Here is a 25,741-nt window from a genome sequence, read left to right as displayed (position 1 = left end):
GACTTTTTTCTCCTGTGAGCTACTTCCCAATTTTTAAGAGTATATGCTGATTAAATATGGGCCAGTCAAGTGTCAGCAAATAGCAGTAAATTTCATGCGTGAAATTTGTAGGTCTTTTTGTAAGATTTTATTACAAAATCAGCTAGGCATACCACTTCAGCCTGTTTTCTTTGGCACAGTGCTGTCACTGTCTTTATCGCAACAGCCCCTGGAAGCCTCTGAGTGAGAGGGATAAGAAGTGGCCATTCCTGTTCCCAGGTCACTCATCAGAAACTCAGGCCCTTGATGTGATTTACCCAAAGTCACAGAGCTGTTTAGAGAGAGCATTGAGACTAGAATTCTAGTCTCAGGGCTCTAGGACTGTAGCCTCTATTATGAACCAAATTTGTCCCCACCCCAAATTCCTAACACCAGAACTGTGAAATCCTAACACCAGATGTGATTTTATTTGGAGACAGAGCCTTTACAAGAGAGATGCAAGTTAAATGACATTGTTGAGCTGTATTCTGATAGAACAGGTGTTCTTATAAGAAGAGAGAGACACCAAAGCTTCTCTCTCTTTCTCTCTCTCTCCCGCCCTCCTTCCCTTCCTCTCTCTCTCTCCCTCCCTTCCTCCTTCCCTCCCCCACCCCAACCCCGCTCCTTGTGGGCCAGAGTTCTCATCAAAACCAGCCCTAATAGCACCTGAGAAAATAAATTTCTGTTGTTTAAATCAGCCAGTCTGTGCTATTTTGTTATGATCTTAGCACTGATAAGTGGAGTACTCTGGTAACAATGTGAAGTGACTTAGGAACCAGGTAATTGGTAGAGATTAGGTGTTCTTTGAGGTGCATGGTTACCTTGAAGGGGCTGTTGGTAGAAATGCAGACACTAAAATAATTGTGGCCAGGACTCAAAAAGAAAAGTGGAACCTGGTGGAGAAAGCTTCTAGAGTCTTAGAGATTACACATGTCATCACAAACATAACGGTGGTAGAAATATATGGGATGATGGGCATGTTATGCAAGCCCAGGAAAGGCAAGCCTCATTATAAAATGGAAAAGGGCTTGGCTGAATTGCGTTCTAGCATTTTGTGGAAAGTCAAAATTGCAAGCGGCAAACTTCAATCGTTTGTTAGTTGGTCTTTTGTTGCTGCAACAAAATACCTGAGATAAACAAGGAAGCAAGGAATTATTTTGGCTCACCTTTCAGGGGTTTCAGCCCATGATCTCTTGGCTGCATCTCATGGAGGCCTGCAGCAGGACAGAAACATCACCATCATGGCGTTGGTTGTACGCGGCAGCTGAAGGTGGTAACTCATGGCAGCCCAGAAGAAAGAGAGGGTGAGGGAAGGACCAGGGACCATATATTCCCATCAAAAGCACCTCCCCAGTGAGTAACATCTTCCAAGCAGGCCCCACCTCCTAATAACCCATTGATCGAGGAATTCATCAATGGATTAAACCATTGATCAAGTTAGCACTTGATCAGGATCCACTCACTTCTCAATAGCGCCACCAGCTGGGGACCAAGCTTTCAACACAGGAGCCTTTTGGAGCGATACACTATAGTCAAATCGTGTCAGATAAATGGTTAGCCTCATAGATTCCTAAGCAAGAACATTGAAGGCATGGCCTCATTTCTCCTTGCTGCTTACATAAAATGTGAGACGAAGGAGACAAACTGAAGAAATTCTTAAACAAAAAGGAATCAGAACTTGAAGATTTGGCAAATTTTCAGCCTATTCCTTACAAAAAAATGAGAAAGCACAGTGGAGAGAACACAAAGACCATGGCTGGACAATCGCTGTTAGAGATCGCCCCAGGGTCAATCAGCTATTTTAGAAGAAGTGAGGTATAGAAATGGGAGAAGAGAGTCAGGATGAAATAAAGGAAGACTTTCAGAGTTCTGAGATTCTACAGGACAGGGTAATAGAGCTTTTTGACTATGAGCCTGCTTTATCCTTCCAGAAAACGAAGAATGACCCTGAAGGCTGCCACCCTGACCACAGGTCCAAGGGGCAAGGTGGGCTCCCCTCCTCTTTCTTCGCAGCCTTGGGGGTTGGACTGTGGCTGAGAGCTCTGGGAGTGAAGCCACTGCTTAGGGTGTGTGTGGCACTACTGTCATCAGTGGGCCTGGAGAGTAGATCATCCAGCTAAGAAGTATCATTCTAAAGGTTTAGGACATAATGGCCTTTGCCTTGCTAGGTGTCGGACATTTTGGGACCTGTCATTCCGTTCTTCCAGATTTCTCCCTTTTGGAATAGTGGAATGTCCCACTATTAGCATTTGCAAGTATATAACATGTCATTTTCCACAGGTTGACAGCTGGAGAGGAAATATGTCTCAGAATGAATCATACCTCAATTGTCAACCATACCTGATTTGGGTGATATTTAGATGAGATTTTAGGTTGGAATGGATGCTGGAGTGAGTCAACTTTGGTGGCTGTTGTGATGGGGTGAATAATTGCATGTGAGAAGGACTTGAACTTTGGGGGTCAGAGGGTGGAACGTGTGGACTAAATTGTGCCACTCAAAACTCATGGTTGGAGCTCTAACCCCAGTGTATCTGTATTTGAGAGCGAGTCTGTGAGGAGGTAATGAAGGTTAAATGAGTTTATAAGGATGGGTTCCAACTCTCGTCCCACTAATGACCTTGTAAGAGGAGGAAGAGACACCAAAGAGTGCTTTCTGCACACACAGAGAGACCATGTGAGGACACAGTGAGAAGGCTGCCATCTTTGAGCTAGGAAGAAAGACTTCGCAGAACCTAACCTTGATGGCATCTGCATCTTGGACTTCCAGTCTCCAGAACTGTGAATGAATTTCTGCATTGTGCTAATCAGCTTGGATGACAAAGGCAACTTGGTACCCATACCGCTGTCTGTGGCATTTTGTTACAGCAGCCGGAGGAGACTAATACAGTCTCTTATCTACATCAGTGGCAGGAACCACAATTTTTATTTCCTCTGTGGGTGCCCAGAGGCAGATTCTCCCAGATTTACCACCCATCAATTGAAAATGAATTCCTTGCTCTGTCTGACATACAGCATTTTGTTGAGTTGTGCAAATCCAGGTTTGACCAAAGAGGCACAGTAAGTTCAGTTTCTAGCACCAAGCTTTCCCAAAACTTCCTAAGGGATCCAAAGCTGTGTGGCCTTGTGCAAGTGAATCAGCCTCTCAGGTTTGACTTTCCCATCTGTAAAACAAGGATGTTATTAATACCTACTCCAAAGGCTTAGTGGGCCAATTAAAAGAGAATGTAAGCAGAGTTGCCGGCACCTATAAAAGGCCAACAAAAGGTGGTCCTTGTCATTTTATCAAGTTAATAAGTGTAAAGAGCTAAGGACAGTGTCTGACACTAAGTCTTAGAATAAATTTCTTATTTTAGAGGTAATAAGTCCCCGGTAAATGATAGCCATTGTTATTTTGGGGTCTCATCTTCTATTTCCATCCCAAATCCTAAACCCTAACTATTCCCCATCCAGTCCCATCCAGCCCCATCCACCCCACAGGCACTCCTGCCTGGGTGCCTTGGTTGCTTCTGCCTAGTGTTCCATTTCTACTCCTCCGAGCTCAGCTGTCTTCTTCTCTGGGACCCCGATCTTTGCTCTTCCCCCAACCCCCTCTTCCCCACCGCCCAGCCAGAGGAATGGGGCAATGACTCCTGGATTGTGTCCTGATAAGAAATCAACTCTACATAGCGCTTAGTTCTTTGCTGGTGATTAACTCTTCCAGAGCCTACTTGCAAGCATGGCCTCCTGGGGAACGTGGGGGACTTGGGGGGTGGGATGAGGGGAGCGCTGGGTGAGTTGCCTCGGTCACCCAAGGCGACTAACACAGTGCAGGACCTAGTGAACTGGCCCCAGCGCAGCGAGGGACTGGGTTTAACCCTTGCAAGGCCGAGCCCCAAGTCTCGCCAAGGGCGCATGCACCGTGAACCCCTTCTTCTAGAGCTCGGACGATCGCCTCCCCACGGCGCCCTCCACCTGGGTCAGTCCGAATGGCTGGGGCTCGGCGGGCTCCTCCCCAGCGGGTCGCCGCGGGCCAGCACCGCCCCTCCTCCAGCCTCTGGCCCTGGGGCTGGGGCGGAGCGTCTCGGCGGTGGGCAGGGAGCGGGGCCGGGAGGCTATTAGGGCAGCGGCGGCTTCCACGCCAGCAGCCACCACCGCTGGGTCGGGGGCTGGCATGGCAGAGGACTTGTGATCGCCGAGAGCGAGGAGCCGCCGCCACCATGACCGGGGGCGCGGGCGCCGCCGGGCTCTGCTTGATGGCTCTCGCTCTGCAGCTACTCTCGCCGCTGGCGGCGCAGGAGCCGGGATGGAAAAGTAAGTGGCAGGACGCGGGGTGGGGAGGATGGAGGCGGGGGAGCTGGGTGTCTTGGGGACCTGGGAGTCGCCCTGCGGGCTTGGAGCGCCAGGACAGCGATCACTGCACCTCCTGCGACTCTCCGGGGCGTGCGCCCCCACCGCCCCAAGCCCTGGAGCCTGGGCTTTGTTTCCACGTTGTGCGCCCCGGGAGGTGGCGGAGATCGCGGAGATCGCGCAGACTTGGAGCGAGCAGAAAACAGCCGCTCCTCTCCCTGGCTTGCCTTCCCCTCGCCCTTTCTCCTTCCTCTGCTTTCCTGCTTGGGGCTTCTCTTTCCGCTGCTCTCCCGCTCTCGCCTCTGTTTTCTCACGGTCCCTCATCTCCGCTCCGCCTCTCGCTCATCCCCATCTGTCGCGCCCGCCGCTCGAGCCAGCTCCGAGCATCCCGAGCGCCCTGCCCACGCGGCCTTGAGGGGAGACGCTCCCTGGGGACCACGCCGCGTGCGGGGCGCACCCGGGTGGGGTCCGGGAGATGGTGGTTAGGGGGTGGCCCTCTGGGTATCTCCGGCTGTACACTTGGGACTTCTGAGCTGGGAGGGACCTTACTGGTTGAAATTCAAGTCCGACGCACCCATTGTACAGACGGTAAACTGAGGCTCACAAAGGGAAAGCATTTGTCCGCAGCCACGCCGCAGATTGAGGTCTGTGCTGACCCTGGTAACCAAAGCTCTCTTTCCTCCCCATCTGGCCTCTCCCAGCCTCAGTTTCCCCTTGTATGAAGCAAAGAGGTTGGACTCCATGTTTCCAGCTTGGATATTGTGTGATGTTTGTGTTTCTCACAACTAGTTTCCCAGACACCATTCCCGCTCCGATCCTATCCCTCAGGGGCTCCGCTAGGATTTCGCGGAAGGGACAGTCCCCAGGGTGGGGGTGGGGCGGCGCCCGGGTTCTGTCTTTATGACCCGGGAAAGCTGAGCTTTCTCTCTCCTCCGAGGCAGACCGGCTGGGTTGGCTCCAGACGCTGCTTGTGGGACCAACAGTCAGGCGCTTTCAAATCAAGCGAGCGGCCGGGTGGGGGCTGGGCAGGCTGCACCCCGGCGGCCGAGAGCCGGGAGGCTGTTGCTGGTGGGGCGGGGTGGAGCAATCAGGGGCGATCTCCCCAGACCCTCGGGAAACCAAGGTCCAGGGGCTTCACACCGGGAACCCGGGACTCCTGGAGGAAGAGGAAGTCAATTCATGTCTGATTTTCCAGAGTCTAGCTCGAGGCCCCGGTCCGTGCTCCTTGCAGCAGAAAAGCATGAAGGCAGGGTCCAAGCCCGGGTTCAGAGACCCGGAGACCACTCAGTGAGCCAGAGGAGAATACCTGGGAAGCCATGAAAGTACACAAGACACGAACTAGCCTGCAATCCTCCGAACCACAGTTGCTATCAAAAATTTAGGATCTTCCCTTCCAGTCTTCCAGCGTCGCTATAAATACATATTGATAAAATTGGAAACATGCCATCCATACAGCTTTGTGCCTTGCATTTTTGCATTATACGCATTTTTCAAATCATTACAGTCCCCCAAACCATGATTTTAATGAGTATAAAATTCCATCAAGAGATTACAGAAATACAATTTTTTAAAAAGCTAAACACCTGAATCTCATACAAACGCCACAAGGATTTACTCCACTCATGAGATCGTGAACAGTTTGGAAAAGCTGCTTAAAAGGAGTAGTAGCAAAACAGGGTGATGTGGGTGTTGGAGAAAAAGTTGAAATCTTATGGCTCCCACAAATACAGAAGTGGTGGGTGGCTCAAAACAATGGAGCCGATGATTATTTTTCTACTAGACCGAAATTGTCTTTGTCTATGGGAAATCTATAGCTCATATATAACTTTGGAGAGCATAGGCTTTTAATCAATAGTTAATACAGCCAATGTAACATTCCCCTGGATAAGTCAATTACAGGATGAGCCTGTTAAACAGTGCTCACATACCACAGCCTGCTTGCTTTTTTGCTTTATTTCCAACTTTTGAGCAATTTTTCTTAAGCTGTACTGTTTCTCTATTTTAAACCTTAGAATACATTCAGTATGTTTTTGTGATCATAAATATTGTTTAATTCTTTTAAATATTCCATTGAATATCATCTAACTCCTTTTTTGTTTGAAAGAGCCTGGATTTATTAGAGCCACTAGGTCAGGGACTGTGCCTGTCTTGTTCTCCCAGGAGTATTAAAGCCAAGTACTTGGCCCATGGTGAAAAACTTGGAAAATATTTGGTAAATCAGTGAGTGTATGGCATCTGAGTTTTGCCAGTGTGATGAAACTCATGTTATTGTTTAGCGTATGTTCTGACTGTAATACATCATGTCAGTAATCTGAAAGGAAAGTCAGTCAGTCATAGTCCTGTCATCTTCGTATCACTTGTGTGATTGATGTGGTTGGTATAGGAAGACCAGACTTCGGACTCCTCACCTTCATCCTTCAGTCCCTTTTGGACTTGGCCTATTCTTGTGGAAGCTGTTTGCTGAGTTCTTAAGAAATTCTCCTTTTATTGAGATGGGCTGCAATCCATGTTTGCGGTCTACACTGCCTTGGATAATTTTCAATTCCCTTTCTTGCAAACTAGAAATCCTAGCTTGCACGCTTGTTGTGAGGAAAAAGGAGAACAGGGTGGTGAGAATGATTTGGAAATTGGGAAGTGAGATACCAGTGCAGACTCAAAGTCAAGTCCATGGTATGATGCTTTGCGGGGTGGGAAGGAATTTCACACGGACTCTTTCCCACTGGGAGGCCAGCAGGTGAGTGTCATTGTGTTCAATGAGAAAGGCAAGGCTCAGTGGGAACAGCACCCATGGGCTTAACCTCAAGAATCCACCAGCAATCCCACCACTTCATTCCTTTCCACTGATGTCATGCTAGGCAGAGCCACTGTCATCCCTCACTAGGGCTTCTGGGAGTCTCCAGCCTGCCTTCCTGCTACTTTTCTCACTCTCTCCCCTCCGCCCTCCCCCATCCTCACCCTCACCCCCACCCCCACTCAGCAGGCAGAGTGAGTTTTTAAAAATCTAATACAGATCATATTACTCTGTGTTTGAAATACCATTGCCTTTGAAGTCTTTTTTTTTTTTTTTTGTGGTACTGGGGTTTGAACTCAGGGCTTACTCCTTGAGCCATTTGCCATTGAGGGCAACACAAAAAACAAACCAACCTTTTTTTTCTGTTGGGTTTTTTCGAGATAGGGTCTCGAGAACTATTTTCCTGTGCTGGCTTTGAACCACGATCCCCCTGATCTCTGCCTCCTGAGTAGCTAGGATTACAGGTGTGAGCCACTGGTGCCTGGCTCTTCCAAGCCTATTTCTAATAAAATCCAGACACTTTCCAGGGCCCCTGATGATCAGACCACAGCTGTCTTGCTGTCTACCTCACTTACAACTTCCTGTCTTACTTCTGGGGACTTTAGCTACCTCCACTTTCTGTTGTTTGGTAGCCAGACCAGGCCCACCTCTGCTCAGGCATACCACTTGCAGCTCCCTCTACCTGGGGCCCTTTCCTCTTAGATCTTTGCATGGCTTCCTTTTTCTGGTCCCTTGCCTCAATTAAATGCCATCTCTGCTGATCATTCTGTCTAAAATAGGCACCCCTGCCAGGCCCCATCTTATTTTCTTCAGGGCACTTAGCACCACCCAAGATCGTCGATTCATTTACTGTCTCCTGCCTCTAGAAGGTAAACTTGGTGAGTAAGGAGACTTTGTTTGTCATGTTACCACTCTATCTCCAACACCTGGAAGAGTTCATGGTCCACAGTGGAGCCCAGCAGGTCTTCTGCAGAGCTGTTGCCAGGGGCAGTGGTTGGCTGGGTATGGAGGACTGGGATTCCCATGGTGATGGGTCTTGTTGTACTGGCAGGAGGACGTGAGGAAGGCAGCTCCCACCTACAGCATGAACTCACAATACCTCAGTGGACGACTTCAGAAAACCCCGTGAGAGAAAAGGTAAGTCTTCCAAACTCTCCTTTTGGGGGACAGGAGCTGACAGCTTGCTCTGTGAGGCTCGGGACTGCCTACCCAGCTTCCCAGCTTTGACCAGAGTCCTAGTCCTCACCCCTGGTTCTGTTTCAGGCTCTGTCCTCTCTGGGTGTTGGTTTTGAACATCTTAGACGGGACTTTCCTTCAATGTATGACCAACTTATAGAACAATTTCCCAATGCTATTAATTGAGGAAGTGAAAATTCACAGTAATACTGACACAGACCAAGTGTAATTGAGATGGTGTCAAAAAAACCACTGTCAGCTGGAATTCATTAAATATTGTCATTGCTATTTTTGCTGTTTATACAATGCACATTGCATTTTATTGCTAGATAATGAACTGGGAGAAAAAGGGGATAATCTAAACTTTCTTTTCTTTCTTTTTTTTTTTGGTTGTTTTGGGGTTTGAACTCAGGGCCTTGCACTTGCTAGCCAGGTGCTCTCACATTTGATCCATACCACTAGTCCTTTCTTGCTTCAGGTAGGGACTTGAAGTTTTGCATGGGACTAGCTTCAGACTGTGATCCTCCATCCTAGCTGGGACCACAGAAGTATACCACCACTTGGTTGAGATGGGGTCTTGCTCACTGTTTATACAGGCTGGTCTTGAACTGCAATCCCCTCATTCTCTGCCACCCGAGTAGCTGAGGTTATAGGCTTAGAGTTAAAGGTCCAGCTAAACTTTTTGGGGGAGGAAGTTTTGGGGATTGAACTCAGGGCCTCATGCTTGCTAGGCAAGCATTCTACCATTTGAGCTGTACCCTAGCCATTTTTGCTTTCATTTATTGTTTTAGATAGGGTCTCGAGTCTTTACCCAGGGCCAACCTCAGACCAAGATCCTATTACCTACATCCTCCCAAGTAGCTAGGAGCACAGGAGCACACCACCATGCATGGCTTATTGATTGAGATAGGGTCTCACTAACTTTTTTGCCCGAGCTGGCCTTTGAACTATGACCCTCCCATTTCTGCCTCTCAAGTAGCTGGGATCATGTACCACCATGCCTGGCAACAAAAGTTGTTTTTTTTCCCCTCATGCTGGGGCTTGAACTCAAGGCCCCCATGCTTGCTAGGCAAGTGCTCTACCACAAATTGTTTTTAATAAGAAACATGGTAGGGACCTAGGATGGGGGGAAATGTATCTTAAAATCCTATAGTCTCCTTGGGTCAGAACATCAGCAAAGTGCACAGGCTTTGTTGAGGGGGTTGGGAGAAAGCAAAGACATGATTGTGCTTTTGAACAGAGGCCTGTATGTCAGGGTATTTTCTGTTTCTGATTGTGGTTTTTACTGATCAAAGGAGATGCAATTATTGTGTAGCAGAAATGTCTTCGGGACCTTCCACTTTCTATAGAACTTGAGTTTCCTCATTTATAAGATAGGTCTAAAGGGGGAATAAGGAGGAAGAGGTGGGGAGGATTGATTTCTTTCTCTTTTCTGTTCTTTTTTTGAGAGAGTCTTGCTATATAGTCCATGCTGGCCTAGAACTCAAGCTCTTCCTCATGCCTTTGCCTCCCAAGTTCAGGGATTATAGGCGTGGACCGATATACCCAATCTGCAGGGTTGGCTTTTAAGATTTTTTGTGTCCAAAGAGCCTGTGATTTATTGGGCGCTATATGAAGAGCAAGGTTCTAGCAGGAGAGAGATGTATCAGGAAAGACTTAAGGTACTGCTTTGGAGTAGAAAGATGAATGCAGAGGAGAAATGGTAATGGTGATATCAACATGTCACAAATGTTCCGACTTGGCTTTACAAGGGAATGTACAGGGAAAATTTCAAGACAAAGAAAAAGCGGAGAACATGTTTCCATAAAGGCAAGCAATGCATGAAATTTATTTCCTCAAAAAGTAGAAAAGGCTGAAAATAGTTTCAAGAAGAGTGTAGACAAATTAATGGATGGCCATCCTAGAGCAGCTTCTTTTTAAAAATTGAGTTTGTGGGTATTTCTGCTCACCATGAGTGCCTGAGGAATGGACCCGATACTTTTTATAGATGCAGGGATGCCTGGCATCCTCAGGAAGGGCCGGAGAAACAAAGTGGACAGTCAGATCCTGTCTTTGTTCCCAGCTATTGTCTGCCCAGAACATGGGCCGCTGTATTCTGTCTGTAGGGAAAGTCAGCACTGTGCCTGGCACCATATATATTTGTTGAATGAACAAGTGAATGAATGACAGAGAAATAGCTGGATGTCACTGGCATTTTTCATTTATATAATCCATTTCTTTATTAAACATTAATTGAACACTAACTGCATATTAAATGTTATGCTAGGTTTTAGGGAGGCGCAAACATATAGGATAGGTTTGCATTACCTTGTAACTGAATCTCTGTTTAATCTAGCCCTAAGGAGAAAGAACTTTGACCCTTTCTAGGGGACCTACGTACAGTAGGTCAGCTCCCTGTGCTTCTTAGGAGAGGTGATGTCTCTTCCTAGTTCAGTGTTACAGTTATAAGAGAAGAGCTGGTCAGTAGAGCTGGACTGGGAAACTTCATAGATATTTAAAATGCACTTTCACTGTTTTGCTTCCGTGTGCCCTGGAAACAAGGAACATGTGGTTTTAAATATCCATGTCTGAGCACTTTCCAGAACAGAAAGAATTATTTTTGGATTATCCACATAAAAATAAATATCAGCACTCACGCTGCTGCTGTGTCTTTTTGGAAGAAACGTGGTGGTTCCTGGATGGTGTCAGGATTCCTTTTTTTGTGTGGACTGTCACATGGTTGCTCACCTCTTGGATCAGGGGATTGTTACAGCTCTGTGGCTGTGTGTTCTGTCAGATGCCCACTTGGGGTCGTCACCTTGCGTGCTCAGTGGGACTGGGTAGGGTTCTGGCTTCAGAATTCTCCAGAGTAATGTGGCATGGCACCTGCATCAGAAACTGAGAAGTAAATCACTTAGTGAAAGTGACCAGGCAAACGTGTCTCTGCTTGCTGTTGCCATGGTTTGGAAACCACTTCTTAGTTAGGTTAGGTAATAGGGTTATTAGGCATTGGGCAGGGTTGCCCAAGAGTCCTTGAATGGAACGTTCAGATCTCTTCAGAGCCCTTGGTGGCCCAAATGTCTCGGGGATGCTCAGATCCTGATGGAGAAGGTGGTTTGCAATAAGCAAGAAAGGGAGTGTGCCTAGAAGAGGTGGCAGAGCAGGTGACCCAGACACCTCAGAACTAAGCTTTGATGTCCCCACTAAAAGCGGTAGTGGCAGCTGTACTCTAGCAAGGCTCTTTGTGGATTGAAGGGACTTTTAAGAATTTGTCAGTTCCAAAGAACATCATCTTAAATGAAGTTAACAAGGCTCAGAAAGACAAAGGCCGCATGTTTTCTCTCATATGTGGAAGACAGGCCTGGGAAAAATACAAACGATATTATGGAAAAAAGGGGAGGTCACTAATGGGAGAGGAAAGGTAAAAGAAGGAAGTTAAAAAGGTGAATATGGTGAATGTACTCTCTATGCAAGAATGAATGTAGAGTTTTTAAACCTGTTGAAATCAGCACAAGAAGGGGACTAAAGTAGAAAGAAGAAAAATAGAGAGCATGAACCAATTCGAGTTAAAATACTTGTATACATGGAAATGTCACAATGAAACTCCTTGTATAGCTATCTTATGCAAACAAAAATGCCTTTTTGCAAAAACAGAGAACAGAAAGGTAAAACAGGTCCTGTCTGGGGGTTGGTACCAGTGGGAGGGGAGATATAAGGAAAGGATGTAGGAGGGTGAATGTGGTACAGATATTATGTACTCAGGTATGAAAACGGAAAAATGAGACTTGTTGAAACTGTTCCAGGAATGGGGAGAGGAGAGATAAAGGGGAATGGTGGAAGGGGTCAATTCAACTATGATATATTATAAGAACTTTGGTTAGTGTCACAACGTACCCCCAGTACGTCAACAACAAGAAGATTTAAAAAAGAATTAATCAGTTCCTTAGCCAGTCACTGATGGCTCTTATCTGTTAATCCTAGCAAGTTGGGAAGCTGAGCCCAAGAGGATTGTGGTTTTGGGGCCAGTCTGGGCAAATAGTTTTCAAGACTCCATCTCTCATATAACCAGAAAAAAATGGACTGAGGTGTGGGCCAAGTGAGAGAGAGCCTGCTTTGCAAGTGCAAAGCCCTGAGTTCAACCACAGTCCCACCAAAAAAATGATCAGTTCCTTTATTGCAAGTTAGAGAGCTCATATTTAAAATATCCCAAAGAATCTAGCCGTACTATTGTAAATAAGTTTTTAATCATTGATTCCCTCAAAAAAAGCTCATCCTCCCTAACTTGAGCTGTTGAAGCGTGGAGGTTCCTTATGGTTTGCTTTTAAAATTTATTTGAAATTGTCCACAATAATAAGGAAAAAAGAGATTAAAAGTCCTTTTCTTGCCGGGCGCTGGTCGCTCAGTCCTGTAATCCTAGCTTCTCAGGAGGCAGAGATCAGGAGGATCGTGGGTTTGAAGCCAGTGTGGACAAATAGTTTGCGAGACCCTACCTTGAAAAAAACCCTTTACAAAAAAAAAGGGCTGACGGAGTGGCTCAAGGTGAAGGCCCTGAGTTCAAACCCCAGTACTGTCAAAGAAAGTGTTTTTCTTAAATTATAAAAACAAGTCGAAAAGCATAGAAAGAGGCATGAAAGAAAAGAAATTAAACCAGGATCTTATTGCCAAGAGCAACTATGGTGGCTTTTAGGTTTATTCCTCCTTTTTCCCTTTACAAAAGCGAATTTAAATAAGAGTACAGTGGCTATTTTGGGCCTTTGCACTGTTTTCAGTGACTGTCTAGAGTTCCATCATAAAATGAATCAGTGTTTATTTAATCATTCCTCCATCTTTGGACATTTCGGATATATTTCATTATTTATTAATGTGTCTTTGTATCAAACCCTTTGCCCCTGTGTCTGCTAGTTCTCTGCAGAAGACTTACATTCCTGAGGAAACTGGTGTAAACAATTGGGAACACTTGCTCCATATTGTCAAGTTATTTTTTGGAAACTTGTATCAATTTAAATTGTGTGTGACAGGATCTGAGGGTGCCCATTTTATAGTATGCCCCATTGCATCGTGATTTATGGTTTTACATAATCTCTGTCACTTTGATTTTGTTTAAGATATTTTCTTTTCTTTTGGTGGGACTGGGGTTTGAACCCAAGACTTTGTGCTTGCAAAGTGGGTGCTCTACTGCTTGAGCCAATGTATCATTTTTTTTTTTAAATGAGTTTCTTTTTGGAGGAGTTGGGGGGATAGTTTGCCTGTGATGGGCTTATTTTTTCATGATTTATGGTCATTTGTATTTTTTTTTGAGACAGGGTCTTGCTATATAGCCCATGGCTGGCCTAAACACATGGTCCTCCTCTTGCTTCAACCTTCTGAGGACTGGGATTATAGGAATACATCACCTCTCCTAGCTCCATTTGTGTATCATAAATGATCTATTCTGGGTAGATAGCATCTGTGGCCATTAGCAAACTGTTTATGTGTAAAATATATGAATTTTTGGATTTAGGGAACCTTAATTTGAGGTGCTCATAGTTGCTTCCTCTGAGATGACTGGAGTTTCCACATGGGGAACAAAAGTAAATAAGAACCCAGTCTGAACAGGTGTTTTATAAAATGATAACCAACATTTCTTCAGAACTTCCTGTACACCCTTATACATTGTAATACATTTTTTTTTACTTTTTGGTGATAGTGGGGTTTGAACTCAGGGCCTCGTGCTTGCTAGGCATACCTAGCCCTTTTTAGAGCCATACTTCTCGCCCTTTTTTGCTTTAGCTATTGTTTAGATAGAATCTTGTGCTTTTTGCCCAGGCCAGCCTCGCAGGAAATCCTCCCGCTCTTACTCTTCCTTCATAGCTGTCATGACAGACAAGTGCCACCACACTCAGTTCTTTTTTTGTTGAGATGGGGTCTCACTAGCTTTTGCCTGGGCTAGCCTTGAACTTTGATCCTCCCTGTCTCTGCCTCCCAAGTAGCTGGGATTACAGGCATGAGCCACTGCATCTGGCCCGTGACATATTATTTATACTCATCATTTCACTTAATCCTTACAAGATCCCCATAAGGTTGATTGTGTTTATCTGTATATCGTAAAAGAGGGAGCGGAGATGTTGCAAGTCAGATACGTGTCCAAGTTCACACAGCCACAGGTGTCTGAGCCAGCACTTGGATCCAGGTCTGACTTCCTGGGACATGTGTTACTGATGACCATGTTTTCCTGCCCGTCTGTTCCCAGATCGCGTGCATGCACTCACACCAAATCTCAGTTGAATTCAGAGAGAATTCAGAGGGGCTAGGGTTTGGGTTGGGCTAGAAATGCAACTGACCTTTTCTCACTGGCTTCCTGTGGATGCACTGTGCCAACTCCTGTGCCTGACCCCGGGAGCCTGGTCCTGCCTTCAGGAACTGACATCCTTTTGTTATTGCTTTTAGCATCCACTCACAGCTGAGCTCAGGGTAATCGCAGAGGGGCGTGAGCTGATCCTGGACCTGGAGAAGAATGAGTAAGTTCTTGCCTCCTTTGTCTGAAATGAAACAGTTAACTTATTCGTCAATGCCTGTCGCAGGTGTTGCTGTCTGGGAAGTGACCCCAGGCTCTCAACTTTTGGTCCCTTTGGGGGAGCGATCGCTGGACTGCTTAACGTCTTGCCTGGATTTCCTCAGGCTGCATTTCCGTTGCCTCTTGGAGGTCATTTGGGCCCTTGCTGTGTGTATGTGTGAGTTTAAGGGAGGGAAGACACTGGACACAGCTGCCTTTCTAGCTCCAGCCCAGTGCACGGCAGGAAGTGCAGGCAATTTGAGGAAGACAGCAGAGTTACCAGGCAGGGAACTCTGGGACTTGACACCTCCGGTCCTGGTTGCTCCATCTACCCTGGGTCAGAGAAATCTGAGATTCTGCCAATAAGGGTATCAGCTCCTCCATCTTCCTAACCTCATTCATCTCGGGTGGCGGTCTGGCTCAGAAATACTTCCTCATTGATTTGCCATTGGGCACAGTTGTATCTTGATTGATGTCACCAAGGGATGAATAGACATAACACATGGCCGTGTCTGTTGCCCGTTCCTTGGCCGTTCCCAGTCTGCCTGGACCATGAAGAGCTCTCCTTACTTGGCCAAGGACTCTGAAGGCCTTTGTAATTTTCCCCACCAACAGTTCCACTTTCATCCACCACATAGCTGTCACAGATAAGGATGCATGGCTTGGAGAGGTGCCCGTGTCCTCTTGGCAGCCTCCAGCACCTCTTCTGCCCCTGGAACCTGATGAGCAATCAAATGTACCCCTGCCAAGACAGGGTGTAGCCTTCCCATATCCAGAGGGGTGGGAATGGCTACTTGGCTTGAGTACAAAGGGAGAATATAATTTATTCCAAATTTGGGCTCTTTGGACCCTTGCAAAGCAGGATAAGTGTGGCTTATCCCAAGTGTGGCTGAAGTGCAGCTCAGCTGCTGGTGCAGTCATGGCCTTTATCCTTGTCTTGCCTCTGCCTCTGGGGTATGGTGGCCTTTAGGAAGCTGGAAAGATGGGCATCATGGTTAGTTTTGATCCTTTTCTCCAGGGCAAAGCCAGCTTTCTACTGGTTCACTGGACTGTTTTCTCCCATTGCCTGGACCAGGCCTGGCTGGCTGCATCCCCAGATGGAGCAAGCCCTCCTTGTTCAGGGTTTCTCCTTGGTTGTCTTCCTGTGGTCCTACAAGATACTTTCTTTTTGACAACCTCTCTCAGGAATCTGCTTTGGTTTCTTACCGCCCCTATCCGTCAGCAAAGGTTTCCCACTGCCCCTATCCTGTTGTCACCTGAGTCTGTCTGTCTTACTCAGCCCCGAGCGGAGCATGTAAACCTTAAGCTTCTTCCAGTCATCCCAAGTGATGAGATACTGTCATGGGCAAATCCTCACGAGCTGGGTCAATTAGGCAGAGATCCCAGGGCTCTGGCTCGTATCTTCCTTCCTTTTTGAGCTTTTTTTTTTTTTTTTTTGGCAGTACTGGGGTTTGAACTTAGGGCTTCAAGCTTGCTAGGGAGGCGCTCTGCATCTTAAGCTGTTCCGCCAGCCTGTTTTGAACTTTCGCAGGTCATCAGAGGTTGGAGCAAGAAGATACCTTGGAAAACTCTGATCATTGAGATTATATGTGCAGAGACAAAAGCTTCAACTCAGAGAGGGAGAGGCACTTGTCTAAGCTCACACAGCAGTAAATAAGAGAGGCAAGTGTAAATGATCGAGTAAATAGCCGCTGTATTCTTGGCTTGGGTCTAGAGTCACAGAATGTCACCCAGGACAAACTATGGAATCTTTTGGAACTTCTTCATGCTCATTTGTGAAACAAGGATCGAATGCCAGCCTCATGGGGATGGTTGTGAGGACTGAATGAAGGGAACATGTATGTGAAGGAAATACAGTGATTTTTTTATCGCTCCTCACTGAGGCTCCAGGGAATGCCCAGATGTGATTCCATTGTCTGCTGCTCTGATTGAGCAGCATGGGGCTGGACTTGGTTCCTGGCCTCCTTGAGTTGACAGAAGGCAGGAGGATTGAAAACATGGAAGGAGCAGAGCCAAGCAGTATGACATCAGCAGGTGTCCCTGGGGGAGGGCTTCCTGCTATTTGCATCCAAATTGGGCTTTTTGTTTTTGAACATGTGTTAGTGAGCAGAACTCCAACTGCACACGACTTCCTCCTGTGTTTATTTCCTTCTCCCTCTCATTCATGGTGCGTGCAAATCCGGATTCAAAACAGCTTTGCATGGGAGAGATGCTTTTCTGATTTTTCAAGTGGCTGTGTTAAAGTTTCTATACTTCTGTGAAACCTAGGAGGAAATTAGGCCCTGTGCTGTGATTTCTAAGCACTTTCTTAGGTCCTCAGTCGATCCCTTCGTTCTTCTCCAGTGCACATCTGGAACATTCCAGGTACCCGTGTGGGTATTATAGTCCAGGGTGTGATCAAACAGCTCTGCCTTTATGGGAGTTCTTATGCTCACAGGGGAGACATTAAGCAAACGAGTGAGTGTCTGCTAAGTCAGACAACAAATACTGTGCAAGAAGCAAAGACTCAGTCGGAAGTGCTCAGGACAGCAGGGGTGGGAAGCAGCTGCTGCTGTGAATAATGATCAGGGATGGACTTGCTGAGCTGATATTTCAGTTGAGACCTGAAGGACTGAGCCATGGAGACAGCTGAGAGAGAATTCCAGGGAAAGGGAACAGCCAAGTTCAAAGGCTTTATAGATTATGAAGATTTCCACTCCCCAGGAATCATGGCAGGAGCTTCTGAGACCCTGGGGGATGGGGAGTGGACATATTCAATCTTTTTCATCATCCTGAGGTGTCTGGCCATCTCCCATCAAATCAAAGCCCACGTGCTAATGCATGGCCCAAAATAGCAGTGAGCGAGCCTTTAATGGAATTCACACATGGGGAGAGCATTGCCAAGAATGGTGAGGATGGAGGAGCAGGGGGGATGGGCCAGGAGAGGGGACGTGGCTTTAACACAGCACAGGCAGCAGACGTTCAATAGCGCGACAGCCTTTTTTTTTTTCCGCTTTGAAGCAACTCAGGATACACGGATGACATCCTTGTGAGAGACGCACCCCTTTAGGGTAACTAAGTCCACGGACCTTCATTTTGGACGGGATCTGCATTCAGATCCTGGCTCTGTCACTTAACAGGCAGTATAAGCATAATCCCATGTCACAGTCGTGCAGTAACACAGTGTCTGGCTTGTATTCTGTGCTCCATAAATGGCAACTCATTTGCTCATTGTTTTGAAGTTATGAAAGCAAACGCCCATGCTCGTTGTAAAACATGTAGCAGTGCCAAATAAATGAAGGGACGAAGGTTTCCCACCACAAGAAGAATCCACTATTAACTATTTGGTGGGAATATTCTAGATCTTTCCTAGGCATGTGAGAACATGTACACGGATACTCATAGACAGAGTCTCACAGGAGCAGATACAGACCCGTTGGGAAAGAGGAAGCAGAAATGAGATTACACCAGACATATTGTTTTTCCGACTTAACTGGATGTCACAAAGATAGTTCTCTGCCCTAATAAAGTATGTGTGACATTGTCTATTACATTTTTAACATTTACACGCACACACACATGTAGTTCATCAGCGTTGGTATGCAGCTGTTGTTAGGAGATACTTGTGAGTGAGGCATCTGTTTAGTGGAATAGCACTGAGATCAGAGATAGAGGGTGTGGAATTTGTTAATGTGCCATTTGGCTCTCCCGAAGCCTTAACTTTCTCATCTGTAAGATGGGATGTTAGTCCCGGTTGGACTCCAAAAGCTCTTCCTACACTACCTATTCAAAGAACACTGCATAATTGGACAAATGGAAAAGAAGTCCTCATCTCAGAGTTTGTTCTAATTGTGGAGACCTCCCCTGGCAAGAGTGGGCAGTGAGATGACAGGAAATGATGTCCAAAACCATGGGTCCTTGAAATTAGGGATTTCACAAAATTGGGGATTTCACAAAACTGTGAACTCAACCCACCAGTTCAGGCAACAGAAAGCACAAGGAAGAAAATTACAGGGCAGAAATTATAGGCTGCCCTTTCACAGCCTATGATCTTGAGGCATAATTCATGATATTTTTTTTTCTCCATGGAATTCATGTGTTTTCAGGATTGCTTCACCAATCAGATGGACTTTTCCTTGGCTATAGGCTTCCCATCCCAGAAGACAAATATCTCTAGGAAGTTGTGAGTCCTCGCAATGTCCCCTCTTCTTTCTTCACCTTTTTCCCAAGGGGAAGATGGGCTGACCTGTTGAGCCCCTTCGAGGGTGCTCACTGGGCTACACTACCAGGGGACAGCATCACTGTATTACAATGTCAACTTCAAAAGCAAATGAGCGGCTCAAAGATTGGGCGCTTTGCCCAGAGGATCTTTGACCATGTCCTTCTGCCTGCTTGTCCCCTAAGCATTCTGCAACCCTCATCTCTTTAGCACACTTTCCTTCCTTGAGTCCAAATGATGATAAGATTTAGATTTTGTCTTAAGAATGAGAGAGGCCTCCTTTGGTCTTGCTGCATTCAGTGTGTTCTAACCCAGTGAGCTAAAGAGAGGTCCTGCTTGTACAAGTCCAGCTAATAAGAATGGATATTTGTTTTGTTTTGTATTTTTTTTAACCATGATTCATCATGGCGAACAGTCATTGTCAAGGCAGAATTTGGGTGTTTAGAGTTTACAGATTTTAATAGCCACCATGACTTCTGACCTTAATTTCTTTGCATCTCAGAGGCATTACAGGAAAGGAGATTGCTTTTGTTGTCCTGGAATTTATATTACAGCCTGGAAAATTAATATTCATCTGCCGTTATTGGAGTGATCAAGCATTCTAGTTTTTCTCCTTTTGTGTTCGGCTCTATTTGGATTGCATGATGCTAGAGGAACAGAGAAGGGGAGAATGAGCAGGGGGAACAGTTTCCAGCCAACAGGCAGATGGATTATTACTACCTCTTATTCTTGTACTTCCCTTCCAAGGAGGTCTGATAGAAATATGTGTCTGATACACCAAAAATCCCTGAGTCCCACCTCCCCCATGCCCAACCCCTCTTGGATCAGGCGTAGACTTTACCATGCTATCTCTCTGACCCTCTCTTGTCAGGAGCTTCTTCATTTGTTGTTGGCAAAATCAATTTCCTGGATCAAGGAGAAGCTCTGAAAGGCTCAGACGGAGTCCCAGTGCTCCTAGCAAACCATATTTCACTGAGTTGCATTTCAGTGAATCACAAACATATGGATTACATTTCACTTAAAACACACATGGCTTAAGAAATTAGAGGATATCATTCTTAAACCAAGTATTTGGCAGCTCAAAAGTATTCAAAATGTTTTTTCAAACTCCACACACAGCTGGGCTTCCCGGTCCCTGCAGCTGCAGTGGGATGGCTGGTGCCGAGGAAGCAGTTGGATGGATGGGTGGGGACACCAGTTTGATGAGAGCTGCTGGTGGGTGTCTGAAATTTTCTTGTGACATTATTTTGGGAAGTATTAGGAATGAAATTAGCCCTGCCATGTGGAAGGCAGTGAATGCATGAATGAATTGAAATTCCAAGTGCTCAGCTAGACACCTTGCCCTGGAGGTTCAGTGGAAATGTAATTTGCACTTGGGGCTTTGTAGACTAAAATTTATTTCACTCACAGTTCCTGTGTTGTGCGGAACAAACAGGTTGTCTGATGTGATCTTTGTATAAGCCAAGCTCTCAACCACACCCTGCATAAGCAGGGTCTCTAACTGTAATGGACTGAATGTTTATGTCTCTTTCAAATCTGTATGTTGAAATCCTAACCCCCAGGGTGGTGGTATTAGGAGGAGAGGCCTTTGGGAGGTATGGGCTCTGCCCTGATAAATAGGGCTAAATGTCCTTACACGAGACCCCAGAGTTAGCTCACCCCAGCTACCATTTGAGACATAGCAAGAAGTATGAGCCAAAAAGTCGGTCTCTCCAGACACTGAATGTATGGATCTTGATCTTGGATTTCTCAGCCTTTGGGACTGTGAGAAATGTGTTTCTGTTGTTTATAAGTCACCCAGTATATGATATAGTGTTACAGAGTCCTGAATGGACTAAGCTTTAGTTCTAAATCATCAGACACATGGTATCACTTCCTTAGCATCCCTTATTTAAGGGTCAGTCTCAGTAATCAGGAATGGAGGGAGGAGGTTGGGGAGATGTGGGAGGGCTCCCACCTATAATCCTAGCTACTCAGGAGGCAGAGATTAAGAGGATCACGGTTCAAAGCCAGCCTGGGCAAATAGTTGGTTTTTTTATCTCAAAAAAAAAAGCATCACAAAAAAAGGGCTGATGGAGTGGCTCAAGTGGTAAGAGCACCTGTCTATCAAGTGTGAGGCCCTGAGTTCAAACCCCAGTGCCACAAATTACAAAAAATGGAAATCAGAGAGGATGCAGCTATACAGCTGCGCTGAGTATCAGGGAGCACGCACAAGGGGGAAAATATCCTATATGTGTGGATTCTGAAGGCCATGAGCTCCTGAGACTCAAACAGCCTGACCCGTGGAGTGGAACAGGCCTAGAACTGGGCGCCAGAGATACTCTGGTTCAATGCCGGGCCATGAGACCTCCTGGTTAGATGACTTTAGGAGGTTGCTTGCCTTCTGGGTTTTATTTATAGTATCACTATAAATAAATAGTGATTTATTTATAATAATAGTAGTATCAAATATTAAAATAATAGTATTCAGAGAGCTGGCCCCCATGAAGGCACTTCACACATGTCTTACTTAATCCTCATGGTACCCTTTGAAAGAGATATTCTTACTCACTTTTTATAAATAAAGAAACTTAAGCATGAGGAGTTTAAGTAGTTTACCCAATATCAAGCAGAGCCAGGAGTCAATCTCAGGCCAGCCTGTACATTTTACCCCTGCATGGAAAGTAGAGACATCAATACTTTCGTCCCGGAGTGCTGTTGGCTGGAAAATGTACCCTCTCCTCCCAGAAGATACCTACCTTCTAATCTCTGGCACACTTGACAGTGTTGCCTTATCTGGCACAAACAAAAACAAAACAAAAAACCCCAAAGATTTGTAGACATGATTTAGTTAAAATATGGAAAGATTATTTAGGCAGGCCCTAAATGAAATCAGAAATATATTCATAGGAGACAGGGGGAGATTTGACCACAGATGGAAAAGAAGGTGGTATGACCACAGTGGTAGAGAATGGAGTGATGCAGCCATGAGCCAAGGAATGCTGACACCCACCAGAACAGGAAGAGGCAGGAGAAGATTCTCCCAGAGGGAGAGCCTCGCTGCTGACACCAGTAATACTGTTTTCATTCTTCTGGTCTCCAGAGCATGGACTAACAACTGTCTGCAGCTCTAATCCACTCGAATTTGTGTTAACTTATTACATAACAAACCCAGGAAACAACACACAGGGTTTGTGGTTAGGGATCCCATATCATAGTGTGGTTGGTACAGTGTCTGGCACAAAGCAAGCAGGTTTTCAATGCATGCTAACTTTTCTTATACAGAGGCAAGAAGAAATGTTTTCTGAAGTGTCTTAGTGGTGCAAGGCATTACCTATGGGAAAGTGACAAGAGAAAAATATATTGAGAAATCTGTGCGGTTATTTCCTAAGTTCCGGAACATGGTCTCTGATGTCCTCTCTGCCTTCAGGGAACCTCTGGTTGAGAGTAACTAGGAATGTGGGTCAGGTATTAGCAAAGATGACAGCTAAGATGGAACAGAGACTATAGAACAGGCCCTGTACTTTTATCTCTATGTCATTCATCTAATTTCACCATCACAACCACCCTATGAGTTGTAGATATCTGTATTAACCCTATTTGGCAAAGGGGAACCCTGAAGAAGAGAACAATGTGACTTGCTCAAGGTTCCCTGGCTGGGAAAGGGAGAGCCAGGATGTGAAGACAGGTGTGTTTGACTCCAAAGTCCAAGACTCTTAAGTAAGGAATTTATGTTGCCTCTTGTTGCCCCATCCTGGCTGAGTCTGCATTGAGCTGTTCTTTGGTTAATATCAGTACTGCTCCTCCATTATTCTACCATCCATCTTCTCTTTCCCTCTTCCCTAGCCTTGGTGAGAATTTGAGTGTCAGTGTAGTGGATGGGCATGATCAGGCAGGTGTGTAATTCTCTTGTAAACCTTGTCTGTATGAGTCTCAGTTTTCTTGTGCACACAAACATCATAAGATGTTCTGTGAATTTCATAACATAATGTATTTACAGAACCTACGATGCCTGGTGCCCTGGGAGAGTAGCGATAAATAGTCACTGTTGTTTGCATTTTGCAAGGTCAGAAAAACATTAAAGAATGATGTAAGAGGGAATTTCCCTGAGTCTGTTTCCAAATGTAATTAAGAAAAGTTGACCTGAGAACCCATCACCCCTGGGAGGAAGCTTGCTGTACCCTCCAGTGATGTCCAGTTTGACCTAATCATCTCTCAAGATTGCAGTTCAGCAGTGTTTGCCACATGGCCACACTGGGCCTCTTTTTGGTGCTTGCAGACTCAATACCTGGGCCCCTCCTTGGCCAGGTCTGAGCTGTTTGGAAAGGGGGTCGGGACTGGCTCGCCACTTCTGGCTCTATCTCTTTGCAGGGACCCACACTAGGGCTGCTTGCACGGCCAGGAAGGATGTCCACGTCTTCTTTTGTCTCAAGCTTATTTCTTCTGGCTGCCTTTCAGTGGGAGCACCAGGAAAAATGAATGGGAGGAAGCTGTAAACAGCCCTGGGTGGCCTCAGATGGACCCTTGTCAGAGCTAAGGGAAGCTGGGGACCCGGGAGAAGTCAGGGCTGACTGTAGTGTCCGATGGATCCCTCCCTCATTGTCAGGCAACTGACCTTGAGATAACCACAGCTTGCCTCCAGGAGTGAGCATTGAACATGAACTCCATGTGTTACGTAGATTTTTTTAAAAAAATCCTGTGTACGTTTACCCAAATGGAGTCCTACCAGTCCCTTTGTTCTCTAACCTACTTTTTTTCACTTGGAAATACAGTGTGGACATTATCAAAACACTTAAAAAGATCTACCCAAGAATTTGTTTTTTCAGGATAAAACTTTACGAACAATTAGCCATAGAGTTTAAAAGGATGAGATCATACTTTATATACTACTTTATACTTTGCCTTTTAATTCTTTGTCTTCAATATTTTCCACATTAGGCCATTTTTCATTCTATTTTATTCTTCTTAATGGAGACATGTTTTCCACTGAGTGGATAGACTGAAATTTATCAACGCCCCCTCCTAATGGACAACCAGGTTTCTGAGTTGTTATTACAAAAATGCTGCCATGGTAGATCTGGGCAAAATCTTTAAGCAAGAATTTCTGCGGGGTTGTTAGCGGAAGTTGAGTCGTAAGATCTTTTTGGGGTTATATGCATGTTTACTTAAAATGTTTTTACATTTTGTCAAATTGTATCTTTCCAAACACTGTAGCATTTTGCATTTATACGACTGAGTATGAGAGTATATTATGACTATATTTCAATGCATGCTTATCATTTTTAGTGGCTATGTATTACACTGTATGTGTATGCCATGTAACTTTTTTTGGCAGTGGTACTGGGGTTTGAACTCAGGGACTTGTGGTTGCTAGGCAGGTGCTCTACTGCTTTAGCTACAATCCTAGCCCATTTTTATCTTTTTTTTTTTCTTTAGGTATTTTTTGAGGAGGCCTAACTCAGGCTGGCGTGGATCTTGATCCTCCTATTTTCACTTCCGGCATAGCTGGATGACAAGTGCGTGTCACCACACCCAGCTTTTATTTGTTGAAACAGGGACTTGCAAACTTTTTGCCTGGGGCTGGTTTCATGCTCCTGATCTCTGCCTCCCAAGTAGCTAAGATGACAAGAGTGAGCCACTGTGGCACACTCATGATTAACCCTTAACCTTTCTTACGATGACAAATTATCAAATGAACAAAGAGAAGAATATAATGAATCTCTGTGTTCTAATATTCCAGAGTCAGCAATAATTAAAATGCCATGTTTAATTGCATTGCCTCTTATCAACGGACATTCAGCTTGGTTCTATTTTCTCTTTTTAAAAATTTTTATACGCAATACTGGACAAAATCCACTTGTCCTCATTGGACTTCTTCTAGAGGGTTGCCAAATAGCTAGAACTTACAATGTCAAAGGGAATTTACAAGCAGCATGCATGCATTGATTAAGGCAAATCGCCTTTGGCTTTTCTGCAAGTTTACACCCCACCACCCTTGCTGAGAGATCCTGTGTCATGAATTCTCACCAAAATGGGTTGATGACTGAGTTTGGGCAGACTCTTGAACCCAAACTCTCCCGCCTTCTTTCTCGAACAGGTTCATTGAGATATAGCTTGCCTGTCTCCTAGCTCACCCATTTGAAGTATACAAGACAATGTTTTTTTTAGTGTATTTACATAATTTTGCATCCATCACCATAATCTAACTTTAGAACACTTTCATCACTTCAGAAAGAAACCGTTGGCAGTATTATGGGTTGGATTGTCCCCCAAACTTCCTCAGAGTTACCTTATTTGGTGATTGCGTTGTGCATGTGTTTAGTTAAGATGAAGTGTGGTAAGCCCCTAACCCAAAAATGACTGGAGTCCCTGTAGAAAGGGAGGACTTGGGCACAGGTATGCACATGGGAGAATGCCCTATAAAGTTAGAGTTCTGCCACAAACGACACAACTTAGAAGCTAGGAGAGGAGCCTTCCCTTCCCTTCCTTTCCCTTTTCTTTTTTTTTGGCTGTGCTGAGGTTTGAACTCAGGGCTTTTTGCATCTTGAGTCATGCTCCCAGCCCGTTTTGCTTTAGTTATTTTTCAGGTAGGGTCTCACACTTCTGCCTGAGACAGGCCCCAGACTGCTATTTTCCTACTCTACCTACCTTATAGCTAGGACTACAGGCATGTACTACCATGGCCAGCTAATATGTGATCTTTTCTAACTGGCTTCTTTGCTTAGGGTAATGTTCTTGTGGC

At 45.5% G+C, this 25,741-nt stretch overlaps 1 protein-coding gene across 2 annotated transcripts in view; it reads left to right on the top strand.

Annotated features, from left to right (window-relative positions):
- The first annotated feature begins 4,047 nt into the window (after positions 1 to 4,047).
- The window catches only part of Adam19 (ADAM metallopeptidase domain 19), an 82,594-nt gene continuing 60,900 nt past the window's right edge, over positions 4,048 to 25,741 (top strand). The window contains exons 1-3 of one of the 2 annotated variants that reach the window (XM_020179206.2): positions 4,048 to 4,308; positions 8,187 to 8,272; positions 14,717 to 14,787. In XM_020179206.2, the coding sequence (XP_020034795.2) occupies positions 4,215 to 4,308; positions 8,187 to 8,272; positions 14,717 to 14,787 (251 nt within the window). In that variant the 5' untranslated portion in view covers positions 4,048 to 4,214. Of the gene's footprint in view, positions 4,309 to 7,360; positions 8,014 to 8,186; positions 8,273 to 14,716; positions 14,788 to 25,741 lie in introns of those variants that run through there. The other variant, XM_020179207.2, reaches the window with a different exon arrangement.

This window comes from Castor canadensis, chromosome 16 (assembly GCF_047511655.1).
Source record: "Castor canadensis chromosome 16, mCasCan1.hap1v2, whole genome shotgun sequence".
In the NCBI taxonomy this organism is placed as follows: Eukaryota; Metazoa; Chordata; class Mammalia; order Rodentia; family Castoridae; genus Castor; species Castor canadensis.
This window is presented reverse-complemented; position numbering and strand designations above follow the sequence as displayed.